Source organism: Rhipicephalus microplus, chromosome 7 (assembly GCF_043290135.1).
Source record: "Rhipicephalus microplus isolate Deutch F79 chromosome 7, USDA_Rmic, whole genome shotgun sequence".
In the NCBI taxonomy this organism is placed as follows: Eukaryota; Metazoa; Arthropoda; class Arachnida; order Ixodida; family Ixodidae; genus Rhipicephalus; species Rhipicephalus microplus.
The window spans coordinates 156,515,735-156,540,863 of NC_134706.1; the positions used below are offsets into that span (position 1 = coordinate 156,515,735).

The 25,129-nt window shown below is 45.1% G+C and overlaps 1 protein-coding gene and 1 long non-coding RNA gene across 2 annotated transcripts in view; both read right to left on the reverse strand.

Moving 5' to 3' along the window:
* LOC142767108 (uncharacterized) overlaps window positions 1-8,882 on the reverse strand; it is a 77,776-nt gene extending 68,894 nt beyond the window's left edge. Inside the window, exon 1 of the long non-coding RNA XR_012884758.1 lies at window positions 8,700-8,882. This is a non-coding gene — a long non-coding RNA (uncharacterized LOC142767108). The remainder of the gene's footprint in view (window positions 1-8,699) is intronic.
* A 6-nt stretch (window positions 8,883-8,888) lies between these two features.
* The window catches only part of LOC142767907 (uncharacterized), a 45,968-nt gene continuing 29,727 nt past the window's right edge, over window positions 8,889-25,129 (reverse strand). Inside the window, exons 2-5 of the mRNA XM_075870149.1 lie at window positions 20,036-20,198; window positions 11,021-11,133; window positions 8,994-9,160; window positions 8,889-8,911 (exon numbers count right to left, since the gene is read on the reverse strand). Coding sequence (XP_075726264.1) covers window positions 8,889-8,911; window positions 8,994-9,160; window positions 11,021-11,133; window positions 20,036-20,198 — 466 coding nt within the window. The remainder of the gene's footprint in view (window positions 8,912-8,993; window positions 9,161-11,020; window positions 11,134-20,035; window positions 20,199-25,129) is intronic.

A 25,129-nucleotide genomic window follows, 5' to 3' on the forward strand; every position in this document is an offset into this window, starting at 1 on the left:
AGCATTTGAATATTCTCATACTTCACACTAATAAGTTTTTCTAATAGAACATGCCTGTTTTATTTCGTCTTCCCATCAAAAATACTTGATTCATACATTAGATATATTTCAAAATAAGGCGAGCTGTTTCACTAGCAATAAGTAGAGTCTTCATTCCAGTATATCGCATATGAAGTTGGTACTTGAACTTCCACTATTGACGTTTGTCCCGATCGTGCCTTGCTGTCATTCTTTCATAAAATTGCCCACTCCTCCCGAATCACCAATACAGGTCTAAAAAAACCATATCTAACCTCACGCCGACTACATAGTCATCTTAGTTATTTTCGTCGATGCGGCTCAACAAACGCGTTGAATAAGTCGGCGTTCACCCGTGGGATTCTTCTATGTAGATTGTCTGACCACAATGCTGCCTTAACAAGCCACCTCACAAACTTCAGCGATTACATGGCTTACCATACCACAAAGATAAATTTTGACATATTTCACCCTACTCTACCTTTATAGTATATTTGATATGTTACGTCACATAAGCTCGTTCTGACTAGCAGTTATTCCACTACTTGTCTCTTTTTGCAAAGGACATGCACCGTGCTGTATTGTCACTATAAAATACCGTTTTTTAGTAGTGTTAGTTTTTCATTTCTTCATTTCTAGCGTAAAAATTTCGCCTTTGCGCCTTCAAGATCTTCACAGCTAGGTACGCGAAGACTGTGCCTTGTAACCCCTCCCTTTCTTCTGCCCAAAAAACGCACCATTTTGGTTACTGTTTCCATGCATGCATCCTTTTTACACTGCACATATTGAACTGTAATGCTTTCTATTTAACCATATATACAGTGCATCTGTTTGTTTTTTTGTATTTTTTTCTTTTATTAGATGTATTATTAGGTATATGTAATTATATTTTGCAGTTTCCCCCCTTACTCAATGCCTCTCTCTGGGCCTGTAATGTACTTTGAAAAAAATAAAAAGTCAAGTATAGATTACCTGACGTTTCGGTGAACTGAACCGGCTAACTAACAAATGCGTCATTGTTAAACTTCATATTTCAGAGTGGTGTGTCATGATAAAATAATTGACGCTGCTGCCAGGTTCAGAGAGTTGCTGGACATTCAGCTTTTTGCGGGTATACTCAAAGTGTATATTAAAAATGAGTGCTCAAAATTATATTCGCAGAAATATAAATATCAGGTTATTGCTGAGTTGACTGCGTTTTCAATTAGCGTAAAACAAAGCATGAGTAACCCAAGGAAGATACTTTCTTCATCATAATGGAATGAAAAATTTTTTATTTTAGTGCTGCAGGACGTGCTCAGCGCGTAGCGGCCTTCTCCCACGTAGGGACTGACAGGGAGTACTAGGCGACCGCTTCGTGGGCCTGCTGATTGGCTCTTCCGAACGCCAGGCTTTTTTTCCTTTCGAAATAACTGTTAAAAATGAAGAACATAAGGTCGTAACGCTAGTATTTTTTTAAATACTGGGTTGTTTGAATTTATGTATTGTAACTGCGAAACATTTACAGTCTTTTTTAGATTAAGCCTGAAAGCATTACCAATAGGAGTGTGTTATCTGCAAAATAATACTGAAGATGAAGGAAGTTAGCACAGCATCGCATTTGGAAGTAACGCAAATAAAATTGCCTCTACCAACAACTTTTTAAGGAAGGAATTTGTGTTCAGTAAAATTGCCCCAACCTCCAAGCCAAATTAATTGGTGAACCACCTTCAGCATGTAGAGTGAGTGAGCAAACTTTATTCAACCAGCAGATTGAGTCGTGGGCCTAAGCCGCGCCAAGGGCGGTGGAGAGACCCTGTCTCTCAGCTGCCTCCCGTGCTCTCTGTATGGCCCATATTTCATCTGCCCGATCTGAGCTGATCAGCGGGGCTCTCCACCGCACCCCAAGCTGTTCTGGGGAGACTGCCTGGGTGTCCTGTATCTGTGTGCATTCCCATAAAATATGCTTTAGGGTGGCGTGTTTCATGCTTCATAGCTTACACGAGTCATCTGGATATAGTTCGGGGTAGATGCGATTTTAGTGCTTCGGTTTGTCGCCTCCAGTCAACCTCCTGAGATCGGTCTAATGTGGAGCTAGGTGGCGGAAATCTGCGCCTCGACGTTTGGTAGAATTGGATAATGTCGCAGAACCTAAACGTTCTGTCCCTCTCCCACCACTCCTCTCCTCCCGGTACCTCGTGTGAAGCTCTAGGGCAGTGAGATCTCGCGCTGCGCGCTGAGCTTTCTCGTTGAGGTTGAAAATGAAGGACGCACACGGGGTGTGGGCTGAGAACCATATATTATACCGTTCTTTGAACTCCTCGGATGATGTGAAATTTGCCTTGGGGAGGAGTATGTTAGTTGCCTCGGCAGATATTCTTCCTCGTGCACAGTTACGGATTGCCGACTGTGAGTCGCTGATGACATACCTGCACTTTGGGGAAATTATAGCCTGTGCTATGGCCACCTCTTCCGCGATTTCTGTATTATCAGAAAGTACTGAGCACGCACTTACGCATTTGTGGTCGGTGTTTATTACTGCCGCAACGTACGATTTTGGACTAGGGTATTCTGCTGCGTTTATGAACAACGCCTCCTTGTCTCTGTCGTATGTCTTGGATAGAATTTTAGTGTGGCTTTCTCTTCTGCTCTGATTAAGTTCGCGGGGAATGTTTTTGGGCAGATCGGGGACCTGAATCTTTTCCCTGATCACCTTTGGAACCGAAACTCTACTTCCTTGTTGGCTATGGTAACTTATCCCCAACCTGTCAAGGATATTCCGTCCTGTGCGCGTGCTGACTAGTCTCTCCAATCGGGAAATCTGTTGCACTTCTAGCAGCTCCTCTAAAGTGTTATGTAAGCCCAGTTGAAACAGTTTTTCGGTGCTGGTGCTATCTGGAAGGCCTAAAGTTTGTTTGTACGCCTTTCGTACGAGTGCGTTGATGTTGAGTTTTTCGGCTGTATACCAGTTTAGATATGCAGCTATGTCTATAATATGACTTATGGCGAATGAATAAAAAAGAATGATGACGTTAGCTTCTTTCATGCCCCAGTGTCTCTTTGTGACTCTCTTGATTAGCCGTATTGCGTTGGTGACTTTGGTTACTAACTTCTTCGCAGTTTCATTGTTGTACCCTTAGACTCGATTATGATTGAATGATTAGTGGGGTTTAACGTCCCAAAACCACCATTTGATTATGAGAGACGCCGTAGTGGAGGGCTCCGGAAATTTTGTCCACCTGGGTTTGTTTAACGTGCACCCAAATCTGAGTACACGGGCCTACAACATTTTCGCCTCCATCGGAAATGCAGCCGCCGCAGCCGGGAATCGAACCCGCGACCTGCGGGCCAGCAGCCGAGTACCTTAGCCACTAGACCACCGCGGCGGGGCTAGACTCGATTATGAGTCCAAGGACTCTGATTTGTTGCACTATGGGAATAGTCCTGCCGTTTTTGGTGTGAATTTTGATCTCTCCGTAAGCACGGTCCCGGTTGTATTCCTTGGGTGGTCTGCCTTAAGCGTGGGGTGATAGAGGAGGAGTTCTGATTTATCTGCCGAGCATTCGATACCAGTACCTTCAAGAAACTCCTCAATAGTAGTAATGGCCTCCTGTAGCATCTGCTCTATCTCTCCGTCACTACCTTCACACGCCCAGATGCTGATATCATCTGCATATATTGAATGATGTAGTCGTATATTAAGTTAAGCCACGCCGGGAGTACTATCATTATAAAATTAAACAGCGTTGACGATATGACCGAACCTTGCGGAGTAGCAGCACTGCCCATAAGCCTTTCCTCAGATCTCAGTTCTCCCGGTATGAAGGATGCCGTTCTGTCTGTTAGAAAGTCCTTGACATAGTTATAAGCTCTCGATCCTAAGCTTAATTGGCAGATCTTATGTAATATTGCCGTATGCGATGCTTTGTCGAAAGCTTTTGTAAGGTCTAATCCTAAGATCGCTCGGGTAGCTCTTGTTTTGTTGTCAAGATTTTGTTGCCTAATTTGCAGCATGGCGTCTTGCGTGGAGAGCCGTGTGCGGAACCCCAATATGGAATCTAGGTAGTATTTCTTTTCCTCAAGACAGATATTGACTCTGTCCAGAAAAGCGTGTTCTATCAGCTTCCCAGCAAAGAACGTTAGTGATATGGGGCGTAAATTTGATAGATGGGGGGGGGGGGTCTTGGGAATGAGGCTTACTTTAGCTTTTTTCCACTGTTTCGGAATAGTGCCCTTGGTCCAGCACTAGTTATTATACTGCGCGATGTTCTCCATGGCTTAGTCGTCAAGTTTACGTAGTGTTCTGATGGTGATCCCGTCTGGTCGCGGTGCAGATTTGGTGGTTAGCTTCTGTAGCGCAGCCCTGATTTCAGCCACAGTAAACTCCTCATCTAAGAGCTAGTTCGTGCCTCCAGTACACTCTAAAAAATATCGAGTAAAAATGGTGTCTTCTTGTCCCACAACAATAATCGTCATTAGGCTTGCGTTCGCTTCCTTTCTTGAAAACTCGGTGCTGCCCACTTTCCTATCGAGAATGCAATGTAACCCTGAAAATGGGCATGTCGATCGTACCCGGAGTGCACTGGGCGTGGGGCGATAGCGCAAGGACGGAACGCAATATAGATGACGATTAATGTTGTGGGACAAAAATACACCCTTTTTACTCGCTATTGTTTAGAGTGTATACGGTTCGTGCTTTATGAGAGGCATGGCGGGAATGTACAAGTTGCTAGCCTCAGCAATAAAGTCCTCCTCACTGCCGTTATACCGGTGCACCAGTTTACGCCAGGATTGCTTGTGTGCTGATTTGGTGTTATCTGGGTCTAGCAGGTGTTAGAGCATGCGCCATGTCTGGCCAGCGTTCATTTGGTTGTCCAGACAATTACAAACTTGGTCCCATTGCTGTTTGCTTAGCTGCTTACAATGTTCTTCGATCTGTTCGTTCAGCTTGGCTCTGCGCTTGTGCAAGGGTCTGTTGTGCCTCAGTCCCCAGCATCTATTCTGCAGTGATTGCTTGGCCTCCCACATGTGTGCGAGACGGCTATCAATCTGCTCTAGGGGCGGACTTGAAGTGATAGTTCGCGTTGCATCGCTGACGTCGTTATACACCTTTGATCAAATCTTCAACATTGCTGATAGGGTCTTGTTTTTTCGCATTTCTGACTTTCCAAAACTTATCCCAGTCGGTCCATCTATTCTGTCTCTGAATTTTTGCGGCAGCCATGGTTTCTATACTGATTTCTAATATTCGATGATCACTCTCCAAATCATCGAATGTGTCTTTCCATTTACCGGTCCCCGCGTTACGAACTAACGTAAAGTCTGGAGCGGTGTCACTCGTAAGCACAGTTCCCGTACGTGTAGGGTAGTCGGGGTTCGTGATGAGAGGAAGCCTGTTTCTTGAATATTCTGCCATAACGTTTTCCCTTTGGCTCTTGTGTATCCGTATCCCCAAGCACAATGTGCAGCGTTAAAATATCCACCTATGACGAGGAGATTGGGTCTCGCTATTTCTACGGCCTTCTTAAAAAGAAGAAGAGAGCGTTATCTTATGTGTGTGGGATTGCTGTGCAAATTCAGAATAAATATGCTCGGAGATTTTTTTCTTGTAGGGGCAAGCTGTATGAGTGTATGCTCAAGTTCTGTGATGCGGGTGTCGTGGGAGATTGCTACGAGTCCCTTACTTACAAGAGTAGTTAGTCTTCAAATATCCCCTGTTGTTGCGCCGATTGCCTTATATCCCGGCAGCTTAGCTAAATCATGGATTTCCTGCAAAATTAGAACATCCAGTTTGGCTCTGTCCCTAAGGTGTTGTTGCCGGACTGCTCTCTTCTCCTGATATCTTCTGCAATTTAACTGCCAAATAATTAAGTTCTTTTTCTGCGCTTCCCTATTTTGAGTCGGCTTTCGAAGAGGGAGGAGGGTGACTGAAGCAGGCCTCATGAATTTAGTTGATAAGCCGCTGATGTGGTGCCCTGAGATAAGTGTGAATTGCCTTCAGTGCTCATCGTAAGGTTGGCAGCTGGAAGTACCAGAGGTGTCCTAGGGTTGAGATTGGCTACGTTAGCTTCGAGTTGATCTGGTCTATTTATGACCATGGATATTGCAAGCGAGAGGTCGGTGATTGCCTCTGCCTGTTTCTAATTTGCTTTCTGTATTTCAGGCAATGTTTGATAAACGTCCGAGGTTGGTGCCGTAGTTTTGTCATTAGACACCTGAGCTTTTCTCTTGAGAGCTGTCGGGGTACTGTTATCGTTCATTTGGGTATCTGGCATTTCTTCGAGGCGCTCTTGGGGCTCAGAACGCATTTGACTTGAAGTTCTATCTGTGCTGTTTTTAAGACTGAATTTCCCGAGTAAGCTGTGATATCACTTTTCTAAGCTCAGCGTTTCTTTTTTTTAGCTCGACTATATCACTGACAATATGCGCAGTCTCCCGCGAAGGCTCCGGGCCGGGCACGTCCCTTTAGCCACGTCTGACCAGCTCACCGTGAAATCCGGGTTCCCTTGATGGCCATTTTCCTTGATGGCCTTAGACCGGTATCTGGAACGGGACGGAGTGTGCCTTCTCGGTCACGGAGACTGGGTGTCTACATGACAGAGAAGGCGCACTCCGTCATGTAGGGTGTCCTGAACTTGGCCTTGCAGAGTTTGTCGGCGATGGGATAAACCTTCCCGCACAGCTGACATCATGGCTGACAGTGATAGTCCTCGCTCGGATCAGGCGTTCCACAACCCGCACAGAGCTTGTCGTTTGGCCTCCAACACACATCACTCCTGTGCCCAAGTCTGTTGCACTGTTTGCAAAAGTCAACTTGTTTTCTGGATAGTGAACAGCGTGTGAGGACTCTTCTGTACAATGCGATCGCCGACTGCGATCGCCGTAGGACTTCTGGCAGTAATAATTGCTGCGGTGATGTCCCGTGGTGTTTCGTTCAAGGGAACTCCTTTAATTACACCTTTGGCAGGGAGTTCCGGAGCCATCTCGTATGCTCCCACCTCATGCAACTTGTCGTTGGCTTTGATGTGCTTGATACCTTGGCATTTGTCGGCAAGGTCTTGGTTTGGGGTGCTGACGACCAAGATGTTCTGGAAATTATTCGGACAAATCGAGTCCGTGTCTCTTTCTTTATAAGGGATCTCGGCGGCTTCGTACACAGCTTTGCCTGGCTCCGTTAAGCTGAGCTTGGATAGCTGCAGTCCTCTTCTTGACCTTATAACTATTCTGTAGTCGCCTGTCGGCAGTTTTGGTATTTTGGTGGCTCTGGTTATCCGGGATATCAGATTTGCACCACACGTTCTAGGCTTTCGGGTAGGGCTAGGGCTACCACGGCGTTGCTGGCTACCTTTCTTAGCACGTTTTCTGTTTCGAACTTCTGTCAACCCGTTGACTGTGTCTTCTCGTTGGGTGACGTCTTCGTCTTCCCGTTGGGTGGCGTCTTCATTCTGCTGCGATACCTCCATTATTGATGATCACGGCCTGTATGGTGCAAACGCCGAGGCCTGGCTATCGTGAGGTCGCCCCAGTCAACGCGGAGCGCCGGTCGTAGGAATAATAGACTCTTCTTGGTGGGGGCTGGTTTTCGGTCATAAAGTCTCGAAAAATGATCACCCACCTTAGAATACGGTCTCTTCGGATTCTGGGTGACGAGAAGAATCAGATGATATATAAAATCCGAGTGGTGCTTGGCTGCATTCACTGCGAAATATTTTTATGAGAACGGAGCCGACATGAAGACCGTCCATTCATCTCAGCGACCACAGCGCCCTCTCCTCAGCATGTACAATGGCCGATTCTTTTTTATTTTGTGAAGTCTCGTAACACATAAGTATAAATTGTTGCCTCTAATAGAGTAGAACATATCACGACGGTCATTGGCCCGACCGACCAACACGTTTACTCTATCACTACTGTCTGTTACTTTTCGTTGGATAAGTTTATACGTTGATCAGCAAACTGTATAAATTTTGAAGTGTCTGACAGTTGGGTTCATTTCTTGAAGGCACTTCGCTAAGGCAAAATGGATTAGGTTGCCAAAGCTTCTGAAACTGCATATATATTTGTCAGTGATAAGCAATTTGGAAATATTTGTATAGTGCAAATAGGAAGCGCAATACAAGGTTAGCATTGACGCGAAGAGGCGTAGCACCTATAAACATGGTGTTAACTATAGAGCGTATACATGTTACTTTCAAATAGTCTCGCGATTGAAGACACTCGAGCAAGAAGTGCTTGAAATAAAAATACAAGATACTACTAGATTAACTGCAAACGATAAAATACTTAGCAACTTCATCTGAAGATACTTCTATATGTTTACACTTTTGTCACGATATATGATGCATTTTGAAAGCGGGTTCGCACAGTATTATTGGTTTCACAAATTATAACTGTATTAGTTTAATATGGAGGGAATATAGGTTTTTATCAATATATTTACGTTTTCATTGCCGGACAAAATTTTATCAAAGTGTACACGGGAGAGCACTGCTTTTTTTCGTGAGAAGACATCGTCACAAAGTCAACCACATGTTCGTCTATTCGATTACTTCACTCTCCGGATTAGGAGTAATCCATGCATTCATTAGGTTGTTTTGTCCAAGAATTATAGTTTACTTCCACATAACATCGATATTTTGTCACAGACACATGCAATATATATTTTGCCAAGCGGGCTGTCTGAATTCTAGAACTGCACTCACCAGTTGGGGGACCCCGAACTCTTCGAACTTTTTGCATTCCTCGTAGGGACTGTACTTTCCAGCCGCTGCTACACTTGCATCATCTACTTTTGGTGAGTACCAGCGGCCCTTCAAAGTGTACGAAATTCCAACAACGGGCACATGATGCAATTTATTAATAATGCATAACAACAAATCCACAGCCGCCATCTAAAAGACGAGTAAACAAAATTCTGTTTTTTTTTGGTGTGTACTCGACAGGTCGAATATCATGTATAATGATTACGAACGATCGTTTCTGACATGACGCGTTACTTACACCAGTGTGCCCATACACCAGCTTATTCTTCACATGGGCTGGGAGTTCGTTGATGTTAGGTGGTATCATTAGGCATGCGTAGTTAGATACTTCCGCTTGAATTTCCTGTTCCTTGAAGGATATATGGCCCAGTATTATCAGGACGCTGGGAGTGTAGTGTGTACTGTAATAACAACAGAAAAAAGCAATATTCTTAAGCGATTGCAATATCGCTAACGATGTAAAAAGCAACAGATCTCGGTCAGTACAGTAATCCGACTATTAGTGCTGTTACAAACCTGAATACGCATCGACCCGCACAACTTTTCAAGGCAATGAGTTCACCGTGGACATTGACGTTCATTTGCAAGAGTCAAGTCGTCTACTTTTACCATCTTTGACACCTCTGGGAAAATATACGCCTGCTCAAAATGAATTGTCGGCCTCACGGCAAGTGAAAGTACTTCTGCGAAAATGTAGGGAAATTCCACGCTGGATTTTTTTTTACTTTAAAAGCGCATGTATAGATTTTGCTCTTCGCTTAACAGTTACTATAATAAAACTTCACGCAACGCGGAATTACATATCCTGGGCGTAAACAGCCCAGAAATAAACACCTATACCACATATTGCTTTTGTGTAAATAAACCAAACTTTCCTGCCAGAAGCCCCAATCAACAATTGGGAGCCTCTTGCATGACCAAAACACTGGCTGCCAAACAAAAAACTTCCCGGGCTAGTTTTCGAAGTTCCCAGAAATGATTGTCTTACATCTAAAGACAACATTTAGGCAGAAATGTGGTAATGGTAAAACGACGTGCGTAGCTGCAACGCTGCACGAAAGACCCTCGCAACACACAGCACAACGATGGATCTTCAGATGAATTTGAACGCCGTCCAGACTATCAACATGGAAGGTAAACACCAAGAAAAAAATATTATAGTCCTGGTATATAGAACAAACCTTTGAAACATTACCCGCCCAACCAAGAGCTTCCCGCGGTTACATACGCCTCGTCGGCGAAAACAATGAAGAAAACACCGTAGCACTGAAAACGGTGGGATGGACTACCATGGAAAAGGGGAAATCACTACGAAAAGTCGCTAGCTTCAAAGCCCGCCGCAAAGTAATTCCCGAAGAGGGAACCGAATCAGTCGCAAACTGTTTGGCCAGACTTTTGTTTTGAGTTTTACCTTTAGTACCTCCCCAAAAAGAAATGGCTCGAGAGGTTTTCATTTATGAAAATTTTACCCTGCCAAAAAAACCTTGCTGAAATAAATGAATCTTTAGACAATTCCTTCTGTCATAGTAGTGTGCAATGCTTTCAAGACTTGGCACAGAAGCAGAAGTAGGAATGCGGCCTGTGCCCAAAACAGAGAAACTAATCCGCACAAGCATCGCGACTCGTTTTAAGAGGCACTTGCGAGCAACTATTGTCTTAGGGCTAATATCAACGAATGTTGATGGTGGCAAAAAAATTTAAGCGAACAGCGTAGTAGTAGTAGTTTTTGTAAATGATATCAGCTTCAGCGCCACCTCTCTTTGAACAAGCTGCATAAAACATTTTGGCCTTTGGAGAACCTTAGAGGTTTATTTGGTTTACTATCTTTTCGTCTGCTAAGGCCATGGAAGAAATTTGGTTGAGATTATTTTATAGGCAATGCAGCTCTTTCCCTGCCACAAAATGTAGTGATATGGTGGTATAACGAGAAGACTTGCGTAGACAAATAAATTCGTTGGTAAGTTTTCACTAACACACAGCAAAGCTTTTCCGCTCCTTGCGGGTGTTTCATCAACTAACTTGCGATTGTATGTTATACATAATCAGTTTTTCCTGTATCTAATACAAAAATCTTGTTGGTATCACATATATGTAATAAGTGTTAAGCACAAAGATGACGTCAGGCGTCGCAGTTTTAAACTTCATAAAAATGATTGCGTAGGAAATATTCCTGTGGTGTCTTTTCCACTGCTTCAATTGCTTGCAATGCCTTCCTGTCGACAAAACCCCCAAGTAGGATCGTGCGATTCAAAGCTACTTACTTTATGTGCCGCACAGCTTGATCGCAGCCGATTTTTGTCCCAGCGTAGTAGCCAAGGAATGTGTAGGAAACCCATGGCCTCTTGGGAGTTGGCTTTGAAATTTCTGCCGCCTTCTGTGTGAGACGTATGTACCAAATTTTTATAATAATCACTTCTGCAAAGAACAGCTAAAAGGGGCTAAGAAAATTTTTTTAACACCCTCATGATTAAAAAAAAGCATTAAATGTATTGCTCGGATGATCCTTAACTGTAATTAACACATCACCAGCAACTTCACAAGATTATGTATCGCATTTTGCTGCACGGGCAAAGGAATTATTGTGATGCTAGTTATTTGAAATGTGACCCGAAATAAGGAAAATAGCTTGAAGCTTGCAGGGCGCTGATTTACTAGAAAGAATACTCGAAAAAGACACACACACATCAAGCGCGCACTGATAGCTGCCTCAGCTCAGCGCTTGAAGTGCGCTGCTGAAACACACAATACGTCTTAATATAACACACAGATATGCTCAGAACGAGTGCTATCTGTCGCAGAGGCATCTTCTGTGTTTGTAAAGCTTGCTTTAAGTGTTGACACTGCGCAACCAACTAATCTCTACGTTTGCTCTTCTACCTCGCAAGTCCCTTCCTTTATGAAACGTGTTCGCTGGAGTGAGCGCATTGACGTTCAGGTACTTTTTACTTCAAACTAAAACAATGCCGTGAAATCATAAGACGTAAAATCCGCCCCACAAGAGATGAACGTGTGTTTACGGGCGACCACGAACTGTTGGGCAAAGTACACGTGGTAATATACGGGGCGAGCGTCAATACGACATCTAGTGAAACACGAGTGTACCTATGACCTGTAAAGCGCGCCCTTCAGGCCATTTCTCGGGTGATAAAACACATGCTCAGGCCCCTCTGAACTCTGTTTAAGGCCAGCGGTAAATGATCTATATAAATAGCTCAGCACTAGTATGATGGAAGCGTATGCTGTGTGGCATATTTGTTTAACTGATTGCGTTGCGGAATGAGCAAGTGCTAGTTTGTAACCCAAGTCGCGCAAATCAGGAATGATTTCTCGCAAGTAGTTTTTCCTTTCTGGCATTTACATATCTAAACATAATAAACACAACGTGATGGTCACGCCGACACGAAAATTATCAGAGTGGGTCAACAAATATCTATCGCGAAAACTTCTATGAAAGAAAGTCTTGCAAGTGCAGGCCTTTAGTTGTGATTTATTGCAGCCTCATAGGAGTCAAAAGGAAAGTGTTGACCCAAGTACAGCCTAATTTTTTAAAAATCTAACCTTATAATAAAGAAGTTGGATGATGTCACCCTTGTGTATGAATCCATTCATTAGCTTTTCGCTATTAACTCATTGCTGAGCGCTTCCCTGATTTTGATGAAACCAGTATTTACTCTAAGCCTCACACACAGGTGGAAGCAGCAGAACTGAATGGAAAGTCAATCTTCTTAGCTACCACAGTGTACGAAAAAACCAAACGTTGCCCCAGGTAATGTCAGACTAATAGTTTCCTCATGGTGAAAGAGAAAAGCTGTTCAGTATTACAGTAATCTAAACATTTGCCTAAAAGCGTCTTGATGTAGACATCCTGGTGCAATCTGAAGATGTTGCCTCCACAAACTAAATTGAAGTACATAGTTGCTCAAGCTTGAAAACTAACTAAAAACATTGACAGATTCGAGACCATCAGAAAGGTTGGGCACTGAACTTCTACTGCTTATTCGAAGGAGCAAGTGAGCAGATTACAAATTTGTGCATACGAGCACGAAAATGGCTAAACATTAGTCGTCGTATTTTTTTAGTAACACACTTTTTATTCATTTAAATATTGTTACTTCACAAAGTAATATACAAAAGAAGATCCCGAAGCTCTAGTCTGCGAGAAACCTCGCGCAAAGGGATCGTCGTAGTGGGAGTCCAAATGATGATGGTTGATGAATTGTGGCGCAAGGGCCATTTCTTAGCAAAAGAGCGCCAGTTCATCTTACAAGGTATATCAACAATGATTGTAATAAGCGGCTGTATAAAAGTCATAAAATTCCTCGCGCTAACGGTATATGGATATTAGTGGCGTAAGGGCCATAGTTGGCCGAAGAGCGCCATAGAAAACGTTGATAAAGTGGCAACGGTGAATGATTTGATCCAATACGTACAGGATATGAATTTAGATAATGTTTCGTGGCTGTTATGAGGCCTAAAATTCCGCGCCCTGAAGTGGGTTAAAACATACAAGTATTTGAAATGATTGAAGTGACGTAAAATGTGTGTAGCGGAAGAAAAAGGCAGGGTTATTGGTGATAAAGCTACAATTAGGAAATGAGATTAGCATGATAGCCTCGTGAATGTATGCCTATGAGCTCAAAATCAGTGAGGCAGGTGCTGCCTTTAATGAAACCATCGCAGCCTCGAGCTCTGTGCAGAGGTCGTGCTACGAATTACCTCGTTATATGCAGTGAAGCTAGCTGTCGGTAGGGTACTCAAAAGTGGCTTTTCTTAGAGAGTCTAGCTCAATTCACTGAACGAGTATGTGAGAAACTGTAAGCGGTTCCCCACATCTCTCAAAAATGGGTTGCTCACCGCCAGTCAACAAATATGTATGTGTGCTGTGTGTGTGTCCTATTTGTAATCTGGTGACTGTTACTTCTGTGTAGCATCATACTGATACTGGTGGCCTATTTCCACGTATCGGTTTTACTATATGTAATTTCTTTTGTGTTTGTCTATCTCATAGCCGCTGCCAACATGCCCTGAGCTCTCGTCGAAGGAAGGCTTTAGGTAGAGTGCAGGGACAGCTATGAATGTATTGGTAACAGCGTTGTTTTGGGCCGATGCAGCAAGTTGATCCGCCAAGACAATTCTTCTGATCTCATGGTGTCCTGGCCCCTAGCACACTGCGACATGCTGTTTCAGTGCGTATATTGAGCATAGGAGTAAGTAAAGAGGTACACTAACAAAATATTTGTGTTTTTTCAGGGTTTTGAGGGCTTTTACCACGCTTAGGGAATCTGTGTATATCACCGCGCTTTGTAGTTTTATTTGTTTATAGTGTTTGATAGCAGCAAGTATCGCATGAGCTTCTGCAGTAAAGGTGCTTGTGTTAGGATGAAGAGCACCGGCATCTGAAAAGGATGGGCCAATTCCAGCGTACGAGACAGAATTGTCCGTTTTCGAGGCCTTGGTGTAGAATTCGGGACAACTCTATTTGAGTTGGAGTTCATAGAAGTATGTGCAGATGTGTACAACAGGTGCATGCCTTGTGATTTCCGCAGACGATATGTGATGGTCTATAATGTGCCACTGCCACGACAGTATATATGCAGCAGGAGCTATCAAACAGTGTTCCAGAAATGGCATATCTGTTTCTTCAGCGAGCCTCATAGAAAAACGGCTGTGGAACAGGGCAGAATAAGGCCGATCAGTGATTGTGAAACGAGAAGGGTGTTCTTTGTCTGCGTTCACATTGACGTAGTACAAAAAAGATGTGTAACATCTCTTTAAGTGGAGTGACTGCTAATTCGATTCCACATACAGGATTTCCGCAGGGCTAGTGCGGAAAGCACGCGTAGACGCGCGGATGCTCAAATGGTGCAGGAGGTTCAGACTCTTCAAAGCACTTTGAGACGCAGACGGATAAACAACGGCCCCATAGTCTGAGCGGGTGCGAATGAAGCTTCTATACAAGTTAATGAGACATTGCCTGTCACAACCCCACGTAGAACTTGGCGCTTTTAGAACATTCATGGCTTTTACACATTTTTTAGAATACTTATAGTGCACGTACGAAGGTCAACTTGTTGTCCAAGATTAACCCTAAGAATTTACGCTCCGCATTAACAGAGAGACGTTGACCGTTCAGTTCAATGTCAGGTTCTGAGTGAATGTCTCTCTTTCGGAAGAACAAGAAACACATGCTTTTTTATGAGTTCAGTCGGAATCCGTTTTCCTCAGCCCGTCGGGAGACCTTGTTTAAACATAACTGATTTTGCCACTCGCACATTGCCAGGTTACATGACCTAAAGCCAAGCTGGACGTCATCGACGTATGTACAATAGAACATATTGCAGGGGATGCACAGGTGCGAGGACTTCAGTTTGATAATAAAAAGTAGACAGCTAAGTACACCACCTTGCGTTACTCCCATTTCTTGGACAAATGTTTGGGAGAGAACACTGCCCACATGGTCACGGAATGTCCGACTGGACAAGTAGCTCTCGATTATGGAAAGCAATCTACCGCGCACAACCAGGTGAGATAAGTCTCTTAATATGACAAAAAGCAATATTGTGTTGTAAGCCTTCTCGATATCGAGAAACACAAGGAGGAAGTATTGTTTGTGGACAAAAGAGTCTTGGATCTCTGCCTCAAAACGCACCAGATGTTCGGTGGTATATCTACCCTCTCGAAATCCACACTGGAATCGGTCAAGCAGATTGTGTGTTTCAAGGAAATGTAAAAGTCGGCGGTTTATCGTCTTTTCAAAAAGTTTACAGCGGCAGCTAGTAAATGTAATAGGCACATCACACGAAACTGAGGAAGAGTCCTTGCCCCATTTCAAAATAGTGATAACTATAGCCTCTTCACGGAATGTAGGGATGGTGCCAGGAAGCCAGATAGCATTGTATAGGGAGAATAAAGTTTTTCGCGTTTTGAAAGGCAGGGTTTTCAACATTTCATACGTGACAAAGTCGTAGCCTGGGGCAGAATTACTTTAGGAGGTCAGTGATGTTTGTAGCTCTGCTAAGTTGAAAGGGTTGTTGTACGCCTCATATTTTGTGCACTTGTATTCTACATTCTGCTTCTGTATACTTGCTTTGCATCTTTGGAAAGTTTTAGTAATGTGTGAAGAGTTAGACACCTGCTCGTATTGTGCACCGAGGAAGTTCACCTGACTTTGCAGGCTGTCATGCTGTGTGTTTACGAGTGGGAGTGACTTTACTTGTCTTCCTGCTACCCTACAACTATGCTCCAGACTTTACACTCTTGTGTATATGAATTTTTCCCTAACAAAATCTTGTGCCAACTTTCTCTACTGGCCTGCTGATGCGTTCTCCTCCCTTTAGACTTTATTTTCTTAAAGCTGTCCAGAATTTTAGCTGTCGGTGAATTCCGAAGCAACCTCCATGCCCTGTTCTGCTCCTTTTGCGCGTTCCGACACTCAGTGTTCCACAATGGGACGCGTCGCTTGCCAGTCATATGAGATGTTTTAGGTATGCATTTGGCTGCTGCGTCAATAGGCTGTGAAGTACTGCACACGTTCATCTATGTTTATCCTACATATGTCGGTCGAACTTAAACGAGTGGTGTTGAACCTGTTACCAGTCCGCTTTGTCTGTCTACCTTCTCGCAACATGTGGAGGACCTTTTTCTAGTGGTGTACTTAGAATGATCGGAAAGTGATCTCTTCCAAAAGGATTGTGGTCACTTTAAATTGAACAGGGATACAAGCGATGGCGGGATATATGCATGAGCAGGTTTTGTTGGCGAGGCTAAAGTATGTTGGCACTTTCATATTCAACAGACACGCACGTGAAGATAAGAAGAAATGTTCGATTAGGCGACCTCGTGCATCGCAGCGAGAGTCGCCCCATAGATCATTATGTGCATTCAGGTCCCCAAGGACCACATAGGCTCTGGTAGTTCATGCATCAGTGACTGGAATTCGTGTTTTTCGAGAGGGCACTGTGGAGGTATGTAAAGAGAGGAGGTGATAAGTTTGTTTAAAAGAACTGCTTTGAACAGCCCCTGCCTCAAGGGATTTTTGTAGCGGTAGATGTGTACATGCTACGCACTGATAAACTATAATGGCCACACCACCATGTGACGCTACAACGTCAATGTGGTCCTTTCTGAATATTACATAATATCGTAGAAAATGGGTGTTTCTGGAATTTAAGTGTGTTTCTTGTACACACAGCACTTTTGGGGAATGTTTGTCTAAGAGTTCCTGGATATCGTCGAGGTTTCTAAACAGTCCCTTAACGTTCCATTGTATTATTTGTGTATTCATTATAAGTCCAAATGAGTGCTGTGTGTACTGAACAAGTATTGCGTTGAGTCAGGAGACCTTGTCAGGCCCCGTAAGAATGGTTTCTGGCTTTCTGGCGTGCTCCAAAGAGCCCATCCTGTCCTTCGGCGCCGTAAACACTGTTTGACTTGCTGTTGTGTTCATCACCTCGGACGAGGTGCTGGATGCCCGCTCGTGGTTCACACGTGCGGGCATGGAAGTCTTAGGGCTATCTGTCGAGACAGAAGGCCAGGGGGCTTCAGGTCTGGGGGCCTGCAAACCTTTTGGTGGCGAAAGCGCCTGTTATACTTTCGCTGAGGGGGTGAATGACGCTTCCGCTCGTCCACAGTGTGTGGTACATGTGGGCACCACGGATTTTGGTGGCGCTGCCTCCTTTTGTGCCACCTACGCGAACGAAAGACCCTGCATTAGTAGACGCTTGCGCACCACCCTAAATGAGTTGTTTTCATTTACTTTCAGTGTATATTCCGGAAGTGTGCTTGTTCAAAATGTAAGAATTAGCTGCTTTGTCAGCGTTCTTTAGTTTTCACGCCTGATTTTAAGTCTCTGTGCACGCGTTACATGCTGTTCGTTCCAGCCCTCAAGGAGCTCACTTTCTGTCAGGCTAATTAGGTCTTGATCACACACTACGTCTCGGGAACTGTTTCAGGGAACGATGATGTGAGATAGGTACAGGTTTGGTTCCAAAAGAAGTGGGTTTTGTGAGGTTTTCATTCTGGGTCTGGATTTACACTTCGAGAAGAAGGTCCCCACTAGTCATAAATGTAGCCTGATACCCTGGACTAAGGGTACTGGTGAGGCATTTGGAAACTACAAGCGAAGAGATGGTTCTTGCATTCTTTCCTTAAGTCTCACATGGAATCACATGGAAGTGCGGGAAAATTTCTTTTGGCTTTATGAATACATTCATTGTAGCTTCGGTGCACCCCTCTTAAGAGGAGGGCGATCAGACAGTTTAGAAAATGAAAAAGCAGCCGTAAAGTGTATATAAATTTGGCAGCCGTACCAACCGCCCACCATCGAGCCCAACATGGGGACGCGGCAGCGCAATTATAAAGGCATGCCAGTGCCAGCTCTACAAAGCCACTATAACCCTATAATAAGTTGCCAAGAGAGGGCGCCTACACAAGGTTAACTCTTGCCAACTGGAAGATGGAAGTAACAGAAGTGAGGAGATCACAGGAAAGATTGGAAGATAGAAAAGGCGAAGCTCCAGAGGGAGACAGAGACAGGAAAAGGCGACTGCCGATTTCCCCTGGGTGGGTCCGCCCAGGGTGCCGTTTACGTGAAGCCGGGGCCAAAGGGGTGTGTTGCCTGTGCCGGGGGCCTTAAAGGTCCAATTACCCGGCGTGGACTCATCCCCCGGTATTCCCTTTTCCCCGGACACGGCAAAGCCACGCACGGATAGGCGTGGGAGGGAGTCGAAACCCCCCTTCCCGTTACCTCGGTTCCGTGGTGTCGCTACACAACAAACGCCTGCTAACGAAGACGCCCTTGCGGGGTAGTGGCAGTCTCAAAAACTCTTCTTCAGAAGGTAAAGGGCATCAAAAAAATAAGGTCCGGCTCTTTCCTAAAGCGAGACAAGCCCACAGTAGTACCGTACCGCCACGAATTTTCCACAACCTCCAGAAGATCGCAATGAGCACGTTGTGCACGTAATCTTCTAGGCTCCACGGAAGTTCACCCGATCTTCCTGCTCACTTCTACTTCTTGTCTAGAATCAGTCTTATTTCTTATTTTGTGCTACAATGTACCGCATTAATGTTAGCCCACTAACCCAAAAACAAGTCTTACCTCAAAATCTGCTCTCACTAAAAAAGACCCCCTACAAAAAAGCGTTCATCAAGAGCATAGTTTTAACGAAGCTTGAGAACCTGAACGTATGTTATGCAGTCATTTTCGTTCGAAGAAGAGCACATGAAACAAAGGAAACATGCTTGGTGGGATCAACACCTAAAAGAAGCACTAGCCATACGCTGTGCTTCTCAACTCATTTTCCTTGTCGTGTTTGTGGTGCATCAAGCAAAGATGTATGAAGATCGTATACGATACGGCAATTAGCACAAATTTAGTAGGAGGCCGAATGCAAAAATAAATAGAACTGATCAAGAAAGCTAAAAAGAGAGGCAACGAAACATGCCTTCACTTTGTCATTGGCGAGTAGGTGAGTGTGGCAAAATTATCGGCAGAACATTTTATGTCAGGATAATAAAAGTACTAAAAATAAGATAGTGCGTGAGAGAAGATATTATTGGGGGGATTTCCGCATGCGCAGAGCAACTGATAGAAGCGGACAAATGCTTGTTTTTTTAATGCGTCTTTGTACAGTGGACGCTGAAGTCATACCAAACTAACATGCTGAAAGCGCGTTGGCAACACGTTCAAATATTGTGGTGGTCTTGTTTCCTTGTTGTTTGCCTAACGCAAACTTAGCCTCAGAACGTATGCTACACGAGAGGCTTTCTAAGAGCTGCTTCTAAATTCCGCTAGTGCGCAGTCCTGACAGTGGCTTAGTACACGCTACTCCGCAATACGTCATCATTTTGTAAATCAGCACGGCTACCTCTACATGACTGCAAGCTACAGACTTCATTGATCATACGCCTTTTAAATAAAAAAGAGAATTGTGAGTGATTCCTTTTTCTTCGGCTAGCATCTTTTTTATCGTTAGGTCTGCAGCGCTTGAGTGAGTCAGAAACGTTACTAATACCTGCGTAGGTGGTAGTGTTTGAGCTCCCCGCCCTAAAGGGGCAACATAGGATTTTTTGCGAAGTGAAGTCGTGGCAATATGATAAAACATTTACAACCACAGGATGCCTGGCTACACTTCTGGCTCAAAGAAAATCTCGTTTTCATAAAAAGCGATGGAAACTGACGGAAGCCAGCCACCTTCAACGATCTCACGATCAAAGGCGGCTGCTGCTGCAGAACCGCTAACACAGGAAAAGCAGCAACATAAACTAGATTTACTAACCGCTAAGAGTGCGGTCGCATTTCCAAAATAACCCGGCTTTGTCATAATAGTTTCCCGAATGCTCATGACGCCCCAGTGGTAGATGAAGTGGCTCCAGAGCTTTTCCGTCACCCACGCTGTAGCAGTTGGGGCATTCAGGAGTGTTAGAAAGGCAAATACATCCCTGGAATAGAAAACAGTTCGATGACTTAATGCGTGTCTTATCACGGAAACCATAGTACCTGTAACTATATACATATATATTCCCACAAGCACAGAACGCGATTTAGCTATGCCCTTATGTGTATCTGCTTTGGTGAGAAACTTAAAAGGACAAAGACGAAGACTAGGCTATGATCTCACCTTGCCGTGGTAGCCTTGGGGTTAAGGTACTTGAATGATGACCCGTAGGGCGTGAGATCGCTGCGGCGGCTGCATTTTTGATGGAGGCAAAAGTGCCGTAGGCCCATGTGCTCCGACTTTGGCACACGTTAAAGAACCCCAGCTGGTTAAAGTTTCCGGAGCCCTGCACTACGGCGTCTATCAATCGTTTGGTAGTTTTGTGACGTTAAACCCCACATACCAATCATTAGGTGATGAGCGAGCGTTCATTGTGATCATACTGACTCTACGTTTAGTGCTACCATGAACAGACTTTGTGTTCTATTCATAATCACTTCACTCTTGAATGTGAAACCATGCGCTGCATCTTCCCAGTGCAGTAAACCAGTCACCTCCTAAAGTTCGGTGGAGGGTTTCATGCCTTCAAGGAGTCGTTAACTTACCAAGTTGTGCAACGAGGTCACTGCTAATCAAGAAATAATCGGCACCCGTGCCTACCAGAGTGGTTACTGGTTGAGTCTCGACTAGTATGGAGATTCGCGCAGATACACGTTTATCGTCAATAGCGTACGTCGGCGAAAAAAAGTCGTTGAATGTCGGCAAGCAGTTTAGGGGAAGGTCTGTGAACGATCGATCGACAGCGTCCATACCCACAGATGTAACTGTTCTTGGTTTTCGCGGCGCGGGCTTGGAACCTGTGCGATAGTCCCGCGACGACGTTCGCAAACGTCGAGTGTTAGCCTTATGACATGGAGTGCCTTTTGAACGGTCAGCGAGATTAGTGTCGCTGAAAACTTGAGGACTGCTGGCTTGCCAAGTACTCGGCGATTGTGCGAAGCCGTTTACTATCTAGAGGTCGATGAGCACCTCGACGAAAGTTAGAAAGGCCAATGTGCTGGTATGTATTCTCTCTGTAGACATGGCCAGGTTCACCGAAATGATAACAGAGAGTTGGATTGTCGGGAGCACGCAACACACGGAATTTCTTTTCAATACGCTGTGTGTTCGCGTACTGCAGTGGGCCTTATTAGGATGGTGTCGCCTGCTCGACGGGCGGGTGGGACGTATAGTTGAAAGATGGCGTATAAATACGTTGTGTTCCACGTATGTACACGCGGAGTCTCGGCTGAACGTGGAGCCATCAGGTTTCAAACCTTGGCCATGGAAGACATCACATAGAATGGCCACATGGGTCTGAGGAGACATTGCGGGCAGCGTTTGCAGCTCCACGCGCACAATACTGCGTGCGAGTGCCCTCATATTGACACGTGTTTATATGAAAAAGTACGATGATAGGAATGTTTTGTAGATTCCAGCTAAAATGCTAAGTCGCTAAAATGCTTGAAGATGATGTGATTCAGCCATCACAGAGCCCGTGGGTATCGCCTGTAAACTTGCCACTGCAAGCTGTGCTTCTTGCCACTGCAAGCTGTGCTTGTGCAGTGGCAAGAAGACACGAAACGAGTGATCGCCTACGCAAGCAGGACGCTAACACGCGCTGAGGCTAATTATTCAACAACTGAGAAAGAATGCCTCGCCGTGGTCAGGGCAGTTATGAAATTTCGCCCGTATTTGTATGGCCGCCCTTTCAAAGTTATAAGTGACCATCACTCCCTCTGTTGGTTGACTAATCTAAGAGATCTAACCGGCCGATTAGCACGGTGGAGTCTGCAGTTACAAGAGTTCGATATGACGGTCATACACAAGTTTGGGAAGCGCCATTCGGACGCCGACTGCCTGTCTCGATCACCAGTACAGTCAGCTTCTCTTTCTGAAGACGACGATATGGCCTTCCTTGGTGTTCTCGACGCGTCCACGATTGCCCAACAACAACGAAATGACCCTGAATTGTTTGATTTGATTAATTACGTGGACAGACGTTCTTCGATGGCACCTAGAGTCTTTGCAAGGACATTATCGTTGTTTTGCTTACGCAATGGCGTCCTCTACAAAAGAAACTTTTCATCCATCGGAGCTCCCTATTTGCTCGTTATTCCTGCACCTCTTCGAACTGAAGTGCTCCAAGCATGTCACAATGAGCCGACGTCTGGCCATTTAGGCTACACTCGCACATTGGCAAGAGTACAGATGGGATACTACTGGCCACGACTCACAACAGCCGTCAAGCACCACATTCACACTTGCATCGATTGTCAGCAACGCAAGTCACCTCCGAAGAGTCCCGCCGGTCAGCTGCAACCAGTTTCGGTTCCACGTACACCGTTTGAACAGATAGGAATAGATATTTTGGGACCCCTTCCTACTTCTACTGCAGGGAATCGCTGGGTTATAGTCGCAACAGACCACCTAACCAGGTATGCCGAAACAAAAGCTATCTAAAAGAGCACCGCAGTGAAAGTGGCGAGATTTTTCATAGAAAATATTGTGCTACGCCACGGTGCCCCGACTATCGTGATCACAGACCGCGGAACAGCATTTACGGCAGCTCTTTTAGACCACGTCCTGATGCTTAGTGGAACGACTCACCGTAAGACCACTGCGTGCCACCTGCAATCAAATGGACTAACGGAGCGCCTCAACAAGACGATTGAAGACATGCTGTCGATGTACGTGGATGTCCAACATAAGAATTGGGACGAAATTTTACCCTATATGACGTTCGCATACAATACGGCGAAACAAGAGACGACTCGCATGACTCCATTCAGCTTGGTTCGTGGACGGGAGGTACGGACTATGCTGGATGCGATGTTGCCACATGAATGGGACACTACCGACACAGGCGCTGACGTGTTCACTGAACGCGCGGAAGAAGCTAGGCAGCTCGCCCGCTTAGGGATCCACCAGCGACAAGACTACGACGCAGGCTGCTACAATGCTCGCCATAAAACTGTAACGTACAAAATCGGTGACAGAGTGTGGGTTTGTACACCCGTACGAAAACGTGGACTGTCCGAGAAGCTGTTAAGGCGATATTTCGGACCATACTGAGTATCACGCCAGCTAAGTGACGTCACCTACGAGGTTGTCTCCGACAGTCCTCAATGGCCAAGGCGTTACCAGCACCAGCCTGAACTTGTTCATGTAGTGCGTATGAAGCCGTATGTGAGTGACTGACTGCACGTTAAAAAAATACTGTGGGTCTAAATCAGGTGGTTTTTCGGGACGACCACAACGAAGCAGGCATCTTGCTGTACAGCTGATCCTGAATACGCTCTTTTCGCTGCCGTAAGCTGCTGTCATCTTTTGTTCGTGTTGCACTGCGAAAATTTTCTTAATAATCGCGACGCTAGGCATCGGGAGGGGCGATGACACAGACTACTGGGGCGCTCGTACTAAGAAGATTGCTTTCTTAGCATTTGCTCTATTGTCACAGCATCGTGAAGAATTTCTGCTACGGTGCTGGCTGGGTTGCGCGATAGTACTGAAAACAACTGTTCTTTTACGCCCTACTTTAGTAGGCGCACCTTCTCTTCTGGCATTGAGGAGTCTGCTTGCCGGAGCAGCTGGGACATGCCCTCAACAAACATGGCCACGCTCTCGTTCAGAGATGATTTTGAGGCTTGAGAACATGTTTCGCTTGCTTCATTTGGTAAAAGCTTCGGAAGTTATTCTGCAACTGTGAGCAATACTTTGGCCAGGTTGCCACAGTAGTTTCATGGTTTCTAACCAAGTACGTGCAGAGTCCTCAAGATAAAAGTATACATATATCCAAGCTTTTGGTGCTCGTTTCGATTGTTGACACTGGCGCCACAGTTTTAGTCGTCAAGTCAGTCGTTGACATTCTCGTAAGCGTCGCCTCGAAACGGCTTTGGGGTTCGCAGGTTGAAGAACCATAGGGTAGGCAGTGTCGTTGTCTCTTGACTTCGTGTCCCCGCACTTCCCATAGTTCTGTGAAGTTGTGTAAGGGGCCCGCATTCAGGTGGTAGGCCTAGTTCCCGTCGGCTACGCTGTAAGTCAGCTGCATTACTATGGCCGGGATCTTCTTGGTGATTGCACTGCATACAAGTCTACCCAGCACTTCCACCAGAAAATAACACCTGATTATAAATAAAAACCCTACGTCTGTTTACAGGCGCACTGAACGTCGAGTAGAAGCTATCATCACAAACACGAGCTCATCACCTAGTCTTGTTCGTTCTCCTAATTGAAACCAGAACACAAAGACACAGTGTGATAGCCTAATCTCGTTCCATGACCATGAATATATACATCTTTCTATATATATATATATATATATATATATATATATATATATATGTATGTATATATATGTATATATTGTTGAGAAGTTTATTGGCGGACACTTATCGATGATGCTTGACAGTGACAGTCAACGCGGGTACCGACTCTCTGCACGAGCTGCTCTTCTTTTTGCTAAAAAAGGGCGACCCACTAGAAGGCGCTGAAGGGGACGACCCACTGTTCGAAGGCTTCGCCACAACTACCCCGGGTACGAAGAGGGAGCCGCCTGGCGACCTAACAGCTGGTTACTATGAGCGGGTCGTGGTAGGCTTTGAGGCGCTCCACGTCGACAATGTCGCGCCCTCGACGGCGCATGTCCGAAGATGGTTCGATGAGTTCGATCAAGTTTTTTACAGGGGAAGTGCGTTCGACGACAGGGTAGGGGCCTTCGTATTTGGGCAATAGTTTGGAAGATAGGCCATATGATGTGGTAGGGATCGAGAGCCAGGCGAGCGCTCCAGGGAGGAACGTGGGTGCAGTAGTGCTGGTGTCAGCACGAATGCCTTTTTGCCGCTCTTAATCATGTGCTGTAAAGGTCCTTGCAAACTCTCGACACTCTTCAGCAAG